This window comes from Balaenoptera physalus (assembly GCF_965194825.1).
Source record: "Balaenoptera physalus genome assembly, chromosome: 10".
In the NCBI taxonomy this organism is placed as follows: Eukaryota; Metazoa; Chordata; class Mammalia; order Artiodactyla; family Balaenopteridae; genus Balaenoptera; species Balaenoptera physalus.
Window position 1 is genome coordinate 90,099,679 of NC_138889.1, and position 17,959 is coordinate 90,117,637.

Sequence of the window (17,959 nt, forward strand, 5' to 3'; positions counted from 1 at the left end):
AAAGCAAATAAAGTTGTATCTTTTTCTCCCCCTGATTGGTACACGAAGATTCATACCCAATATAAAGTAGCTAATATGACCAGGTCCAGAAGGTCTATAAGAAGTGGACACAATGATGAAGATGTCAGGGAGTATGTCAGGATAATGTAGAGACATTTTAAGGAAAAGTAGCTTTTTGGTGCACACAAATAATACCACTTTTTTGTGCCCTCTTGTCAGATCAACTATATTGACTATAACAAAAGGACGTTCACACTCTTCATCCCTAATTTAGGGAGTAGACCCACTTTCCCATTCCCCCAAATAATCACAAAACTCAGGAAGCAGTTCCAGCTGTGGCAAGAAAACAGACCTCTTGCTCCATTATATTGCTCTCTACCAGTATATCCCTGTTCACAAACTATCTTCTTATGAATGAGTCTAGAATTTCACTATGATATACCAGACTTCAAGAATATTTGTCTTTTCCTTTGGTCTTAAGTTCAAATTTGGAGACAACATCTAGAAAAAGCCCCTAAGAACCAAAGAATCCGATCACCGCTTTGCCTTTTGGAAGCCCTGTAAGTCTCTCTGTAGAGAAAGACTGGTGAAGTGCTGTCGGCTGTCCATTTCGCTGATTAATTTTCTTGCACCACCTAGTGTTCTCCGTCGCTTGTTCTTGTCCCACTTCTAAATTGTTTTACTTTAATTATCATTTATACCCTGCTTGCTTTCAGGAATGGTTTGATGTGATTTATAAAACTGCACCTAAAAAAAGCATACTTTTTCCCTCTAATTTTATATTAATGATATATTTAGGGTAGCCAGAGAGCCACCTGAGCAAAAAACTAAGAGGACTACTCTGTCTCTTTAACAGGAGCTGGGTCTCAGAGCTGTAAGATTATCTTGAGAGCTCCAGCAAGGGAAAAGATCCAAAGTCAACAATATTCATTACCCCATTATCTAGCTGGCAGTGTGAGCTGGGGTGTTAGTCTCAATTCTTAACATACTCATGGTATCTACCCATTCTCACTCGTCAAAAAGTCAAGGGAATAATTTGTGACAGAATTAAAGTTCTGTTTGGGAAAGGCATTAACTTTCTCATTGGGACTTCCTTCATCCTGGAAACCCAACTTAATCTGAGACCAACACCCAGAGACAACCATTAGACAGGCTCGCATCTCTTCCTCACTTCTTCCTATTCAGCTAATATCTGAGTCTGGTGCCTCTGGACCCAATATCTTTTACTTCCACAAAGGTCTTCCCCAACCAGGAATAATGATACCAACTCGTGATATAACCCCCCACTGAAAACCCTTTTTATCCCTGTCCAGCCAATGGAACCCTGCCGCCCTGATGTTTTCCAGCCTTCCAAAGTTGTGAATGAGACTATCCATGTGAAATTATACTTGGACTGCACACACTGCTATTTGTTCATCTGGCAGCAATTTGGAGGCTGAGGCTTACAATTAGCTATTTGATCTTAATCAGTATTGTCCTTGGCTTTGGGTACACTGTGTCTTTTGGATACCACTTTTCTGGTATTTGGATGGCCTATTTCATTAGACAGCTGAAACTCCCTGTGCCTAAGAGATGGGTCAGCTTCAAAAAATCCTCAGAAAGTTCTGGTCTTTTTGTGGGGGTGGGATGAATTGGGAGATTGGGATTGACGTATATACACTACTATGTATAAAACAGATAGCTGATGAGAACCCACTGTATAGCACAGGGAACTCTACTCAATGCTCTGAGGGTGACCTAAATGGGAAGGAAACCCAAAAAGAGGGGATATGTGTATACGTACAGCTGATTCACTTTGCCGTACAGCAAAAACTAACACAACATTGTAAAGCAACTATACTCCAATAAAAATTAATTGAAAAAAAACAAAACAAAAAAATGAACCTCACACATCCTCATTTGGTAGAGCCGACGGCAACCTACGTAACTATAGAAACTTAGCCATCTTCTACCTAGCCGATGTGCTCGGTACGTCCTCTTAGGGCTCCCACAAATCTCAGAAGGTTTCTGAGTCAGCTCCTGGGGTGGGGACTGGGGGTGGGGTGGGGTAATAACACTAAACTACCAGGGGAAATGTCCCCCATGGCATTCATGGTCAACTTTTCAAATATAAAATACATCCCAATGAAAATGGCCCAAACAAGGCAATACTATTCTGTTTAGCCTTGGGGATGAAGAGAATGACCTTGCGGAGGAGTCCTGAGCTTCTGAGAACATGTGAGTCCTAAGAGATCCTGCCAACTTAGTAATTCTCACCACCATCACCATTACCAAAGGCCTTTCTAGAAAAAGTTGTCGCTGGGAGATGTACGGCATGACCACTCTCCTCTGCACCAGAAAAAGGCTAAGGTTGGAATTGTTTTACAGTTCTGCCTAATGAAGGCAGAAAATATACCAAAGAGCCCTGCCTTATCTCCTCAGTGCCTGGTACCTAACAGACACTCAAAAATGTCTGGCTGGATGAATCTGCAAAGTGGGGAGGATAATAGTTCCTACCCCAGGGGGATGTCGTGACAATGAAATGAGACAGTGTCACATAAAGCACAGAGCTTGACCTATATTGAGAATCGTGAGAATAACTACTGTTGTAATTTTTAATACTTGGATACCCATAAGGATGTCTTGCGTTTTGCAGAGAGGAAGCTTTCACCTGCTGAAGCAGGGTGAGGGACAGGTAGTGAACACCCCACAAGGCAGGAGGCTTTAAGGAAAAGTGGGAACTCTGTAGCCTTTGTCAAGGGGCTGGAGTCAGTCTCAGGGTCTGTGACAGCAGGGATGTTTGTTTCCATCAGAAGTTAATTCTGCTTTGCTCTCAAGTTCTTCTACTCTTTGCATCTTCCCCCCACTTCCCTGCATGGGCATACAGTCCATCCCAGCTCTAATGAGTTACCTCTTAACCCAAAACCAAAATAAAATCCACCCCTTGCATTGAGTCCTGCCTCAGTGACCTCGTCTGCCAAAGCAAAAGCCGAGGGGGCCCCAACAAGGAGCAGGCAAGTGGAAGCAAAGTCTTAGTAAAACAATGGTGGACGTGGCCCATTCCACACTCATGGGCACTCCACCCCAAACTCTTGGAGACAGTCAGGCTGGAGAGTTGTTTAGGAGGCCTGACCTGTCCTCTTATTATTTGGCGGGAATGCCATCCATAACTAAAACAATTACTGACTAGCAAAATGCATCCCTTATATACCAGCCCCAATCATCTTACTCTGAATGAGAAGAGGCAATGCCTTGGTTAAGAGGCCACAGGCGCATGGAGCCCAGCAGAGTTAACACTGAAATGTCACTGGGTCTATGTAGACTCAGATTTACCAACAAGGAATGATCCAAATGAAAAGGAAACTTTTCCCCTAAATTATAAAAGCAAACAAACAAATCCCTTGATAACTATACAAGGGCAGCTTCTACTGTGTTCAGTGACCTCTTTGGCTTTCCAGATCTAAATCCAAATGAGACAGCATCCCTCTAAACATGCTAAGAAGGATGGCAGAGATTCATCTCCATGTTAGGGAAGTAAAGGAGATGGGAGGCTCAGGTATAGGGGATGTGTAAGAAGTAAGCAGTCCACTAGCTAATCATCTTTCCAGGCTCCTCCACTCTCTGAAGGCTCTGGGTTACCAAGTGCTGGTGGGTAACAACTACGGATTCCCCGGGACTGTTTTCCATGGGGTTATCCCTATACCCCTCATACCCTCTCAGGCCAGACTGTGTATTCTCTTTTCTACCCTGTTACTCTAATAAAATATGTAAGGGATGCTCTAGAGCTTTGGTTTCCTGCATAACCACAGTGGATTGACGTACAGCCCACCCCATGTTAAATGAGTGACTACTAAAAAGTCCCATGAGAGAAAAAGGAGGCTGACTAGATAACATGATGTTTGGGGCAACCTGCTCTGGAGTTTCCCAATCTAGTTCCCCCTGACATTACTCCACTTATCACTTCTAACAGCCCCTTCCTGGCTGTTCTGGCTACAAAGACTCCCCATCCATCATGGCAACGTGCATGTCTTCTCCTGGGGTCCAGGGTTCCTTTATGACAATGGCACTGGCAGTATCTACTTGTCCTTTAAAACCCGATCTTTCTTGCCTGGATACTGGTGTAATGGTAGCAATACTTAGCATCTGGCAATGATTCAGGAGGAAGAGTTCACAGAGAAAACTTAGAAAGTCTTGTAAGAATTTTCTTAAACCCTAGGACTCTAAGAAAGGTTTGTCATGATCATCTAGTTTGTAGAAACTAGTGCTGTTACCCTAACCCCTTGTCTAGAGAATCCCTGCTTTCTGCCAAACTTTTAAATGGCCACATGGGGCCAAAAGTAGTAATAAGAATAGCCGCTTCTATTATTCAATATAATAACATCAATATCAATATATAAGTGTCTTATATGGATCACCTCGTTCCATCCCTGCCATCACCCCTAAGAAGAATTAGATAATATTTTCCTGGAATTTATAAGTGGCAAAACTGAGGCTCATAGGAGATGAATGACTTGCTCGACATTTACTGGGCTGGTAAATTGCAGGCTTAGAACCAAACCAAAGTCTTTCTGACCAGCGTCCAAGCTCTTCACCCAGGGTTGCATCATCTCACTGTGAACAAAGGTGCACCTGTCTTCCACATGTTAAGGATGAAATAGGCCTTTAGAACTGTAAAAAAGCCAGTAAAATAATTCCATTTTTACCATACCTCCCCTAAGAGATCTTACAAGAATTTGCATTAATTCCACCAAACCTGAGGCACATTATTTATCTGTGATGGGAGAGGCGATTGTGACCCACTAGGGGTCTCAGTACATCCTCACTGCATCAGTGTTAACGTCTCCTTGAAAACCCCGAAGTTCCCAATCACTTATTCTGATGAGAAACGCGGGTTGGCCCTTTGAAGCTGAAGTATAAAGTGTGCCTCTCATCCTGGGCTCTTTTCTTCCCAGTCCTTGGGACAGGCTAGTGGAAAACATTCTGATGCTCCAAAACCCCAGAGACACCATTTTTCTTTAATTGGTGGAAGCCGATTCGTGTTGTTCAAAGGCGCGTCAGAGCCCGCAGTATGAGCATTGTGCCCCAAGATTTAGCCCGTTTCATCACCCTTCATTAGGATGCAGGGGGGAGACCCCGGCACCGTCAACTGGGCCAGATGAACAAAGGCAACATGGAAACTGGAGCGGGGCAATGAATCCCTCGCTCTCCACTTTTTCAAAACAAGATTCCGACCATTTACTCAAGAACTTATTTTGTCCTCGTGTTCCATACAAAGAAACAGGAAATTTCAGAGGGAAGAAAAGGGGCCCCAGTTTCTTACATGGTGGCCCAGGGAGGTTGGGGTAACGGAGGGTGCTGGCAGGAGGTTAGCTTGGCCCCAAAGCCGAGGAGGGGCCACTCCCCTCTTTTTGTTCTCAGAGGAGGTCACCTGGGAGCAGGGGAAGGTTGTTGCTCCTTGGAAAACAATTTGAGGAGAAGGCTGGGGTAGCCGTCCTTGAAGATTGTCCTCAGGGCTCTTGCACCCTCTCCCTAACCGAACAGGGCAAACCTGTGTTGACAGTATCTTATTCTTCATCTACTACAACACAAAATCTGAACGAGACATCTCCCCTCAGACCCACAGAATTCCTTCGAAAATAAATCCATTTCCAGCTTGACAAGAATAGACCCTGGCTTCTGACCTGCAAGTTCTGATTCTTATTTTGAGGACTGGCATTTAAAATGGTTCATCTTGTGATCTGGTAAAACCTTTTGGTGGCCATTTTGACAACAACTCTCCAAAGTATAAATACGTGTACCCTTTGGACTAACAGTTCAACATCTAGGAATGTATCTTACAAAAATACCTCTACATGTGAGCAAAGAAACATATGTTAGGCTCTTCATTGCAGCTTTCTTCATAATAGTAAAAATATTAAACGTGATAGCAAGTCCATCTTAAGGGGTGGAGTGATTATATGATTGTATAGACACCCATACAATGGAGTCCTCAGCAGTCATTTTTTTTCCCCCATGAGGGAGACCAACAAGGAATGACCTGGAAAAAATATCTATGATATGAGCACGGAAAATAAAAAGTTGAAAAATTGTATGTATACTTTAATCCACTTTTGTTTAAAACAGGGTTTCTCGACCTTGGCACTACTGATCGTTGGGCCAGGTAACTCTTTGTCGGGGAGGCTGTCCTGTGTATCGCAGGATGTTTTGCAGCACCCCTGGCCTCTACCCACCAAATGTCAGTTGCACTCTCCCCCCTTGCTATGATGACAACCAATAAAGTTTCCAGTTTGCCAAAAGTCCACTAGGGGTGGGAGCAGGGGACAAAATCTCCCCCAGTTGAAAACATATAGACAACCTAGGTTTGCATGTCGTAGAAAAAAGTCTGGAAGGATACTCACCTAGTTGTTAACAGTGGTTCCCCTGGGAACCGGGATTGGTCAGGGAAAACAACGTTCTCTTTTTATTTTATACACCTCTGTACTGTTTGATTATTTTTACAAGTATATATTTCTTCTGTAGTTTAGTAGAAAATCTATTTCTATTCCACTCCCACTCATCGACATATACATACACAAAGAAAATAAAGAGAACAGCTCATATCAAGAGACAGTCAATCGGGACTCTCTAGAAAAGAGAGACAGGTGGGCTTTACCTGGGAAGGGAAGCCCTCTGGGAGGACCTGATAATGAGACAGGATGGTAACCACAGCTCATCAGTCCATCATCTGGAGTCTCATCAAGCCAGGTGGTGAGAACGGTGTCAGAGAGATGGTGAACAATGTGGGAAATGAGGAATTCTGGCCTCTGGTTTTGAATTGGACCAAGATCGGTGTCTTGCACCCTGTACTTCAAATCCTTCATTTGCTTAAAGGATCATCTACGTTTCCACAAAACCTTTAGGAGAGCAGTGCATTAAAGCAGCAACTATGAAGTGGTTTCCCCTCATCAGATTTGGTACTACATAAACAAAAGATGGAATTCTCATTAATGTTGGCTTTGGCGCTTTTAAAGCCATTTTTTGTAAAACATATGCCTAGTCCAATTTGGACAATTTAGAATTTGAAGAATCCCAGAATGCTTCAGTTTCTTATTAATTTTGAAAGAATTTCCTCCAGGGAGGTTTGTTCGGTTTTTTGATATACTCATGAGAAAAATAATAAAGTAAAGCTTTTTCTTTTTTTTCTTTTTTTCTTTTCTAGATGATAGACTGCTCTGGGAAAATGGTTAACATTTGTTCAGAAATTACAAGGTAAACTGCCACAGCCAATTGTGATCATTCCCTCACTGAGTTACTTGGAATTCATGCTGAATTTCCTAAAAGGAAAAACAGACCTAAATCTTACAGAAAATAATCAAACATTTGATCCCCTACACTGATGCCAGCAAATGGCATATCAGATATCCACCACCAATATCTTCACCCAGTCACAACTATAGGGTACTAAGGGAATCACGGTTTTTGAACAACATTTTGTAAAGTAGCTAGGAAGAATTCTCTTGTCCATCTACGCTGATGTTTTGAGACCGAAAGTGATTTGAGACCAAAAGTGATTTGAGACAGGTTTTGAACCAAGCTATGAATCAGTTCATAATGACATATTTTACATTCTTTTTCGTCATGTTTAATTGTTTTGTTTTGGTTTGGTTTTTTGCTGGATAGAATAACAATGATGAGAAATCCTTTTGTGGCTCAAAAGCTACTCATAAATATTTTACTCACAACTTTTAGACCAATTTCCTTCCCCCCACCTCCACCCACCCCCACCCCCGCCATGATTTGACCCAGCTTCTTAAAGGCATTTTGACTAATTTGGTGCTGTTTTACTTCGCTCCAATTTTACCTTTGTTTATCAAAGCTCTAATATCATACAGTTAGTTCACCAAGAATTCAAGCCTTCCTTTTTTGTCCCCCCTCTGCATCTAAAGGGTAGAGCTCAGGATTTGCCATTGTCAAGACTCCAGAATCACTCTATATACAAATTCTTGAAACAAAGGGAAAGCAACATTTCTCTTCTCCACCTTGCACACAACCCAGTGAACTTAAACGAGGCAGGAACCACAAAGCAGAACATCATTTTCTAAGAATCCGGCATAATCACACTCAGGTCAGCTGTGCCACCCCAAAGCAAGGAGTGCTTTGAGTAGAATGAAATGTACACTCAAGGACACACTACCGAAACTGGCTTCTGTCTACACTGTTAGCAAGGCAAGTTCAAGAAATTAATTGAAAAAAATGCATGAACTTTATAGAATGCTGTCAGACCAGGCCCCTTATATATAGGATGACCCCAAAGTTACCTGTGCACGCTAGTCAGAAGTGATGGTAGCAAACACTGCTGGCGCTCTGTCCTGGGATGCCCTTTACCTTCTCTCCCCCGCCCAGTCTATACTGTTTTACTTCCAATGGCCTGTACCTACCTACTCTTCCACTGCTCAAGGGTTATTGGAACCACTCTGGCACACGCGTAGAAACTTAAGCATGTCCTGCTCGCCCAAGGCAGCCCTTAGCCAATCACCGATTGCAGTTGGGCTATGAAAGCCCAGCTGCCTTGCATTAAAGCCAGGACACAGTCTGAGATGTACTTCACATTCCAGATTCCACTGCCTGTTAACACTAAGGCTGGGATTTTGCCTGAAATCATGACTCTGCTTGGCTTCCTTCCCTTCTGGCCCAGCTTCCCCACTCCCTTACCAGCTTCTCCTGGGGGCATGTCCACACACATTGGCATGTCAGGATTTGCTTCAGGGGAACCCTGCCTAGGTCATTAGCTGCCCTCCTTGACTTTCCCCAAATTTTGATTCCTCTTCTTCTTCCAAACGTCTCATTCCATGCTGATAGCTGCAGTTTGTGGCACCTGTTTTAAGTCTCAAACTTCTGTTAGGACACACACAGGGTCTTGGTTACCAGAGACCCTTGATAGGTGATTTCTAGTCATAGCGTTTAAGTTCCTCTCTGCCAATGGCACAGTCCTGGGTACTGCACCACTGGGCTGGATGTCACCTGATGCTGCCATAGGCAGTGGTCAGCGTTTGTACCCTTCCCCAGGGCAATGGATTTGCCCTATCAGATACATGTTCTAGTTTCTCTCCTCTGGCAAAAGTTTGAGTCTAATATCAGAGAAGAGTGATGATCTGCCTTTCAAGAACATGAATTAGAAACTTCTACCTGCTTCTGAGTGAGTTATTTCTTTGTTTCTTCTTATTTCTGCTGTTTGGTTGAACCAGGGTTAGTGAGGGCTACTGTAACTGATCAAGACGCTATGGACCCTTCCCGGGTCAGGCCCCTCCCCCCTACCCTCTGCTGTAGCTCCTTTCTGAAGTACCTAGATAATAGTATCCGGTGCACATTTCCTGAGTTGTTTTACAGATGCTAAAACCACCACCTAGTGGAAGAAATTAACTACTTGATGATCATGGGCATGTAGCCCCCAGACCTACTGGCACCTAAGGACTGATAATGTTAATCCCTCTGACACCACTCTGTTACCTCACCATCAACTGATCAGAGAATTGTGCGTGAGCTGATCACATACCCTGTGACCGCCCCCCCCCTCACCTGGCCTTTAAAAATGCTTTGCTGAATCCCACTACTGGGCATATACCCAGAGAAAACGGTAATTCAAAAAGACACATGCACCCCAATGTTCACTGCAGCACTATTTACAATAGCCAGGTCATGGAAGCAACCTAAATGCCCATCGACAGACGAATGGATAAAGAAGTTGTGGTACATATATACGATGGAATATTACTCAGCCATAAAAAGGAACGAAATTGAGTCATTTGTTGAGACGTGGATGGATCTAGAGACTGTCATACAGAGTGAAGTAAGTCAGAAAGAGAAAAGCAAATATCGTATATTAACGCATGTATATGGAACCTAGAAAAATGGTACAGATGAACCGGGTTGCAGGGCAGAAGCTGAGACACAGATGTAGAGAATGGACATATGGACACCAAGTGGGGAAAACTGCGGTGGGGTGGGGATAATGGTGTGCTGAATTGGGCGATTGGGATTGACATGTATACAGTGATGTGTATAAAATTGATGACTGATTAAAAAAAAAAATGCTTTGCTGAAACCCTTCGGGGAGTTCCTGCTTTTCCTAGCCCTAGCTGTCCTGGACTCCTTGAAGGGTGCCCTACAATAAATGCTGCACTTTCCTTCACCACAACCCAGCGTCAGTAGATTGGCTTCACTGCACGTGGGCGAGCAGACCCAAGTTTGGTTTGGTAATACTACTATGGTTCTTGCTTCTGACTTCTGTCTGCAATAACTGCAGAGTGTGGGTGACTCAGTGGGACAGCCAGGATACAGCTCAGGCAGGAGGTGGGACTTGAGTGGTGACAGCAGAAGGGGAGCCGTCCTAGAGAACGATGTGTGGAATTCCACAGCTGGCATGACTCCAAAATTTGGATCATGGGATGGAGAGGGAGTTCAGACTCTGGGCCTCAGGTGGGTGTATGATGGTGGCTTTCTACAGTTGACACTTTCTCACCGTGTTTGAGCTCAGAATATTATTCAAGGCCACTGAAGGCGTATCTTTTTGAGAGGTATTTGCAGCAGTTGAGGACAAAACTGGGTGATTCCAGACATCCTGACTCAAAGGTAGCCCAGCCCTCTTGAGATCCACTCAATGGGAAAGCCCACATTATCCACCATCTTAGAGGAACCATGGTAGACAGCAGGGGACAACACCCCTGGCAAGCTCCCCAAACCCTCTCCACGCCAGCCCCGTGTGACACCTTAACTCCCACTCCGGAGGCAAACTCACGATTTTCACAGTGCTGCCCGGTGTAGCCTGCCAGGCAGGCACACTTGTAAGATCCGGTGTTGTCAAGAAGGCAAGTGCCATCATGGAAACAAGGCGACGAGGAACATGCTGTAAGAGAAAAGGCAATTTCTCTCAGTGCCCCTGTGCAGTGAGTCAGTTTCTTCACGCCTCCAGTCTTTCACTTGTTTTTTAGTCCTCCTGCAATTTTTTAACTCCTTTTATTGATATCATGTTACCATTGTTTGAGGTTGCCTAAAACAGCTGCTCATTAATCAAATGTTCCTGATGTTATTTGATGTTTTCCAAGGCCCCAGAAGTATGCTCCAGACACTTAGAGTCTGAGACAACACACAGGCGCACCACACAATTAAAGCAGAGGCGTGCTTCACCCTCTCCTGTAGGGGCTCCGTGGGAGACAGCAGCCTTGGGTACTAGATCATCTTTTTTTTTCAAGGAAGCTCAGTATCCGGGATACTGGGGGAAAGGAACCGGAAGATGATCTTCATGACACTGGTGAAAGTGTACTCAAGAATTTTCAAACACGCATTCTGTAAACAGTAGTCCCTTGAGATACTGAGAGTTATGATCTCAGATATGGTGGGGAAATGCTACTGGTGTTAAATGATAATTAACCAGATTCTCTACTGCAGAACTTCCCTGAACATTCCACATTCTAAGGGGCATTGTGAATTTCTAAGAATGCACATAATGTTCCACCTTTCACAGGCTTCTCTGACCTGAGAGACTGCATTTTACAGAGTGTCCGGGGGACTATTTTTCTACAGAGAACACTTTGGGAAACACCAGTCTGCTTGTTACCCACCAATTCCACATTCTTTTACCCTGGTTTAGAAATATATCACTCGGCCAAGTTCAGCAAACCCAAATTGAGTGCTTGCTCTGTGTAAGGCAGGAGGGATACAAAGATGAACAGGAGGGCCCGCTCACCAGATCAGAGCCTTTCCAAGAAGAGTAGGCAGTGACCATAAACTGAAGCATGATTCAGTTAGTGTCAGAAGAGAGAGAAAGTGCTAGAAGACATTCAAAAAAAGGCAAAGCCACAGCCCATCAGAACAAGGGAAAAGGCTTAACAGGGGAGGAGAAATCTGATAGGGCCTCGAAGGGTGGGACTTGATGAGCAGGAGTTGGGAGGTGGCTTTAGTCAGAGGGAATAACTTGAGCACAGGCGGGACACTTCGGGTGTTTGAGGAACGGGAAGAGCTCTGTCTGACTGTTTGACAACAGAGACCAGAGTTTCCAGAGTTCTGCAGGGGAGGTTGAAGAAGAGACCCTCCTAACTCTCCCCTCAGTCACAGGGTCACACGCTGGCGAGCCACTGCTGCCCCCAACCGCTGACTGCCATAAACACCCCCCGATGTATCTCAGCCTCAGCTGGTAGGGCGTCACCGAGGGGCAAGGATTCGGCCACAGGCCGACCACACCACAGCAGCAAAGCTTCTAGAACTCCCAGGCTCTGAGCAGCTGCAGAGGAGACAGACATCCCGGAAGGAGGCAGTCACACAGGAGCAACTGCTGAGAGCTCCTGTGGGACCATTCTCCGCGGGAGGACGCTGGGGAGGGTGGGTTGTCTGCCGGTCTTGCTGAAAGGACAGGGCTGATGCCACTACTGCCCGCCTCCCTTCCTGAGAGTTCTGTATCGCACCTTCCAGAAGGAAGCTATAATGGTCAATCGCAATTTTTAAAATTCAGTATTAAAAAAATAGAACTTCCAGCTAGAGTTTATTTTGTAAAACCTGATGCAATCCAATCTCTGAGGACTGAGCACTTTTTGTTCATTCTGGCCAGATCCTACTTCCTAATATGAACAGAACAGGAGGTGAAGTCAGACTCAGAGTTACTCATAAAGTAAGTGGCATTTCCTATGTAGTTTAAGACTTTGAACACCTATTTGAAAGATGACAAAGGGAGGCTCAGGGCATGCCTGGGGCAAGGCGGCTACTGAGGGCTTCCTCTGTACCAGACACTGGGCTAAGCTCTTCATCTGTTCTGTCTTCCAGCACCTCCTTAATGGAGCAGGATCTAGGGTTATGCCCTTATTCACTGATTAGGAACATGAGGCCCAGAGAAGTAGAACTTGTCCAAGCCACACGGCTTAATCTGCTAGGGACCAAAGCTAATGCTCTTAACCATGAGAGCCCCTAATAGAAGCTCTAGAGCCAAACTGTACAGATTCCTGGTTCCATCCCCAGAGCTATGCAACCACAGACAAATTACCTGGTCTCTCTGTGCTGCAGCATCTAAACAGGGGAGTTAATAATTCTTAGCTCTGGTCCTAGTGAGCGTTTCTGAAATATCCCTTGCCATCTCTCTCTACCTTCTTAATGTGCAGGTTGCTTCGGAGAACACAGCACGCTGGGTTTTAACAAGGCTGGGCAGGGAGAAGGGGGGTACACAGAAAGGAATGTTTGTCTGGAGCACAGCCATAAAATGCGACATTTGTCTCCCTGGCCTTTACCTGTGATCTCCTCAAAGATGGCATGGAAGCCGTCAAAGTTCTTGGAGCCATCTGAGTGGAAGAGGACGTGGAGCGAGGGGCCCGTGCTTCGGATGGGAGCTGGCCTCTCGTTGCCACAGAAACGCCTGATGATCTGACTGTCGCTGCTGTCCCCGTCACGGACCTCAACATAGTCATACTGGCACATGTAGTCAAACTCCAGGCTCAACATGACAACCCTGTGGGTGGAGAGGGTGACAGCAGGAAACAGGTGGGCCCCGGATAGTCCTTACACCCCTGGGCAAGTTCAAGGCCAGAGGATAAACAGGTCTCTTGAAGACTGATGCCATTGGCCTGATGTGATAGGACAATGGTCCTGGAGGACTTGAGGTCAGATACGTTTCTTTTAACGTGTGTAGGTAGGTATTCTGTGTGCAGGTGTGTGTACGCACGTGCCCAGGTGAGAGGGGCGCCACAGTCCATTCAGAGAATCTCTGCACACGCTGGCTCCCCTTCCAGGAGCACTTCTCCCCCCAGGCTGCGTGGCTGGTTCTTTCCTATCCTCGGGTCTCAGCTTAAATAGTCTCTCCTCAAAGAGGCTTCCCTGACAACTCTTTCTAAAGGAGATCCGTTGTTTTCTTCATAATGCGTAGATACATTTTAATTTCTCATATTTACCTCCTTGACTTCGTGAGTGTGTGTGCATGCCTGTCTCCTCCCCTTGACTGCAAATTCCTCGAGGGTAGAGTGTGACATCTGTCTTATTCCACCACTGTTTGCTTAGTGCCTAACGCAGAGCATGGCATATAGAGACAATAAACAAATACTGCTGAATAGCTGACAGAATGGATACTCTATCATAATTTTACAATTGGAGAGTGGAAAAGAGTATGTTGTCTTGCAAGACCAAGTAAAGGAAAAAACTCTGCACACTCTTCTCTCTGATGGAAGGATCAGAAGATAATTATTCTCTTGGTAACAATTCTTGCCCCAAAAAGTAGAAAAAGTAGCACCATATCAAAATTTCAGAATTGAAAGAGATCTGATATATCTGTGATTACCTTAAAGGGGTCTTGGGTTTGCAAATACTGGGGTGCAGCAGATCAAAAAAGCAGAAGGTAACCTTAAGCTCCCATTTCCAAGAGATAAGAAAAGAGGCAGTCACATCCCAGGGCAAGAGAGGAAAAGACATTTTGTAGAAGATTCCCAAGGGAATGCCTAAGTATCAAGTTCACAAAATGTACATCTGTATCTTGTCCCTCACATTTTGGAGAAATTGGGAATAGACAGAAGAGCTCAGAACTATGACCTGAGAAGTTGGGACCTGTGCTATTTCTACCACCTTGGGTAAAAACTTCAAGTGCCAGAGTTAGAGAACAATCAGGATATTCTAAATACACTTAAAGGTCTTACTAAAAAAGAAACCCAATCACTGAGTATGCCTAGTGTTTTTCAAAAATTTTTATCACAAAATCTTTTGCTAGGGAGTGTAAGTCTTATTAATCATAGTTTGTGAAACATGCTGTAGCATGTAAGGATCTGACTTCTTATCCAGATGCCACCACCAACTCACTGTGGGCCTTGAGCAATCACTTCCTTCTCTGGGCTTTGGTATCTTACTCTAAAAAGGGTAGGAGGGGGGACAAGGCCACCACCCAACAGAGATCACAGCTTTTTCTGAAACTGAAACATGAGGCATTGCAACTTGTATTTACATTCATTCATTTGTTCACTTATTCAACACATTTGTGGCAGGTCTGCAGTGTGTCAGACGCTGTTCTAGGTGCTGAAAGTACAGCAGTGTCCCAAGTAGACACAGTGCCTGCCCTCATGGAGTTCTGATCTGGGGGACAGACAATAAGCAAGGAAACCAGAAAACAAAGGAATTCCAGAGAATGTTAAGTCCTAAGAAGAAAATAAACCAGGTAAGAGCACAGAGAGTGACTGGGAGGGTAAGCTTTCTACACACATGGTCAAGGAAGACTTCTCTGCACACGTGACATCTGGGCAGACACTTAAGTGATGAAATGGAGCCAGCCACGTGAAGGTCATGGGGAAGAGCGGTCCAGGCAGGGGAATCTGTAAGCGCAAAGGCCTTAAGGTAGTCATGAGCATATCTGAGGAACTGAAAGAAGTCAGGGATGCTGCAAGGTGGTGTGTACAGGGGAGAGTGGTAGGAACTGAGGTCAGAGAGGGCAGCAGGAGACATCCTGTATGGTGAGGAGTTCACATTTTATTCCAAGCCTGTGAGGAAGCCACTGGAAGGTTTCAACAACACGACAATTATTTTACTGAGGATTTTAAAGGATCACTCCAGTCACTCTGAAGATAGGAAATGGCAGAGCTAGCAAGAGTGGACGCAGGGAAGCCAGTCAGGAGGCCACGAGAGAATCCAGGTGAGACATGGTGGTGGTTTAAAGTAGAATGTTGGCAATAGAGACAGTGTGGATGGACTTGAGATTATTTTACAAGTAAGGAAGTAGATTTTGTGATGACCCGGCTGTGGTAGGTGATGGAAAAGGGGGGCATCAGGGATGACTGCCAGCTTTTGGGCTGAACACTAGGCTTCAGAGTATTTATGTCCTTATTAGTATCCCTGGCCAGCAGGTCCAGGTTTGACTGGCAGGAAAGAAAGCTACATATTTCCAATCCTTCCTAGGGCCCTTTCCCGGGCAGGTGATGTGCTTCTCAATCCTTCCACCATTTTGGATATTTGTTTGGCGGGGTTGGGGGGAGGGGATTTATTTTGTATCCTGTATCTCGGAGAAGCTCTTTAGAGGCCCCTGAGGGGACCCACTGGTCCTGGTCCCTGAGCTGCTGAAAAATTAACATGTGGCATTTAACACCTGCCCTTATCATCCTGCCAGACCCCGCCTGGAGCCCATTCAGCAGAACCCTGTGGCCTCTCACTTGCTCCTTGAATTAACCTTCCTCCAGGAAAGTCCACTTAACGAACCTTACTCCTAACCCCAGGGCCTGAGGGAGCAAGAAGACCAGCTACTAAAGGGCAGCTTTGATGAGGAGGATTGAGAAGGGGACCTGATTTGCTGGATCCTTCCAAAGCGGGTATCGTGTTGCCCCTCCTGAAGGACAGAGCACCATCGAGGAGCCAGCTGGCATGTGGTAACCTCCATGTGCATTGATCCATCCAGAAAATACCTACTGAAAGCCTGTGCCCTAGAAGATTAGAGATTTCCATCACCGCCAATCTCCCCACTGGTTAGAAAAGGGAAGAGCTAGGTGGACAATGTCCCTAGATGTCCCAGGGGGTGAGTGGGTCACTCTGCTTCCCTAGAGAGGAAGAGCAGAGTGCCTGCCAGGGGAGAGAAGATACCCTGGCGGCAGGGAGCAGTTCTTTCAGCTTTATTTATGCAACAAGAGTCCACCAAGCACCTGTGGTGTGTACCGGGTCCTGTTTCAGGCACCTGGATGCAGCAGTGAGGAGTTCTCACAAAACAGGATGCACTCGTGTTATTGATCTATAGTTACAATAAACCTGGGTCTATACTTTGGACTATGGCATCAATTAGGCACATTTGTGAGGACCCCAGAGCTCCATAAGCTTTGTTCAGCTTATCTTCCACGCATGTGAAACAATCAGTTTATCGGTTGCAGGGGTGGTGGTTGTCTTCTGAGGACAGCAACGAAAGGAGATGTGATGAGCATAAACCCCAACCTAGAGTGCAAATTCCTTAAAGGTTAGACCTGTCCTTATTTCTTCCCTTCCCTCCCATAGAGTCTAGTCCAGTACTGAGTGAACAGGAAGACGTGATCAAGATCTGGGGGCTGGGGGAAAGATTGCTCTCGGTGTTCTGCTGTGCTGGTATTAGCCTTGGGTCACCATCACCCGAGTCTCACTGTCCTCGGGCAGTGAATGACAAACATCTAGTTGACCGTAGCTACCCAGGCCTTATCCCACAAAATCACTGAGAGGTAAAGGAAAAGATTCTAATATACATTTTCTGCTTTTAAAAATGAAGTTCTGATAATTAGCCCTTGGTCACTAGGATCCAGGACCTTTGGTCCTGTTACTGTGTTCCCTTATAACCTCAGACTCCCTAATTCTGACCCCAGCCCCTTACCTTAGCTGGATGACAAACCCAGGTTTGGCGTGAATGGTCCATTCGCAGTGAGCATTCAGGGGGTAGCTCTCCAACAAAATCTGACCCTTTGGGACTCGTAGAACCTGGCCACATCCTAAGAAGAGAAGATTGGGGCATGGAAATTGGAGTCAACAGGAAAGAGATGGTAAAAGGTCTCAAAGCCGCTGAGCTCATCCCACACCCTTGAGAACAGAATGTAGAAGGATATTTCTATTTCTCAAGCACCTGGCAATGTGCTAGGCAATTGGCAGTGAATTGTTAATTCATTTAATCCACCCAACAGCTTGAGAAGAGAAGTAGTATCATTCCAGTTTTCCAGATGGAAAAATGGATAACCAGAGATTAAATAAATAACTTGTCTAGCTACTAAGTGACAAAGCAGAGATTTAAACCTGTGTCTGAATGTAAAGTCCAAGCCACTCTCTCACCTGCCTCTCCAAGACTGCCACATGCCAGCCTGCTGCTGCCACCTTACCGGGCTCAGAAAGCAGGCCCTCCCTGCAGCTCTACATGGGACACTGTGGCCTTTGTCCGGAGTCTAAATCTGCATAAGACCCTTTGGTCTGTGTTCCCTGCACATTCTCTACCCCACAAATATAACCCCAAGGCAACTCCTTCCTGACCCCCCTCCATCCATTTAGAAAATGT

The 17,959-nt window shown here is 45.3% G+C and overlaps 1 protein-coding gene across 5 annotated transcripts in view; it reads right to left on the reverse strand.

The window, feature by feature from the left end:
- The window catches only part of PAMR1 (peptidase domain containing associated with muscle regeneration 1), a 166,018-nt gene that overhangs the window by 15,008 nt on the left and 133,051 nt on the right, over positions 1-17,959 (reverse strand). For all 5 annotated transcript variants that reach the window (XM_082410473.1, XM_082410474.1, XM_082410472.1 and 2 more), the window contains 3 exons: positions 17,291-17,405; positions 13,230-13,447; positions 10,754-10,861 (listed from right to left, as the gene is read on the reverse strand). In XM_082410473.1, coding sequence (XP_082266599.1) covers positions 10,754-10,861; positions 13,230-13,447; positions 17,291-17,405 — 441 coding nt within the window. The remainder of the gene's footprint in view (positions 1-10,753; positions 10,862-13,229; positions 13,448-17,290; positions 17,406-17,959) is intronic.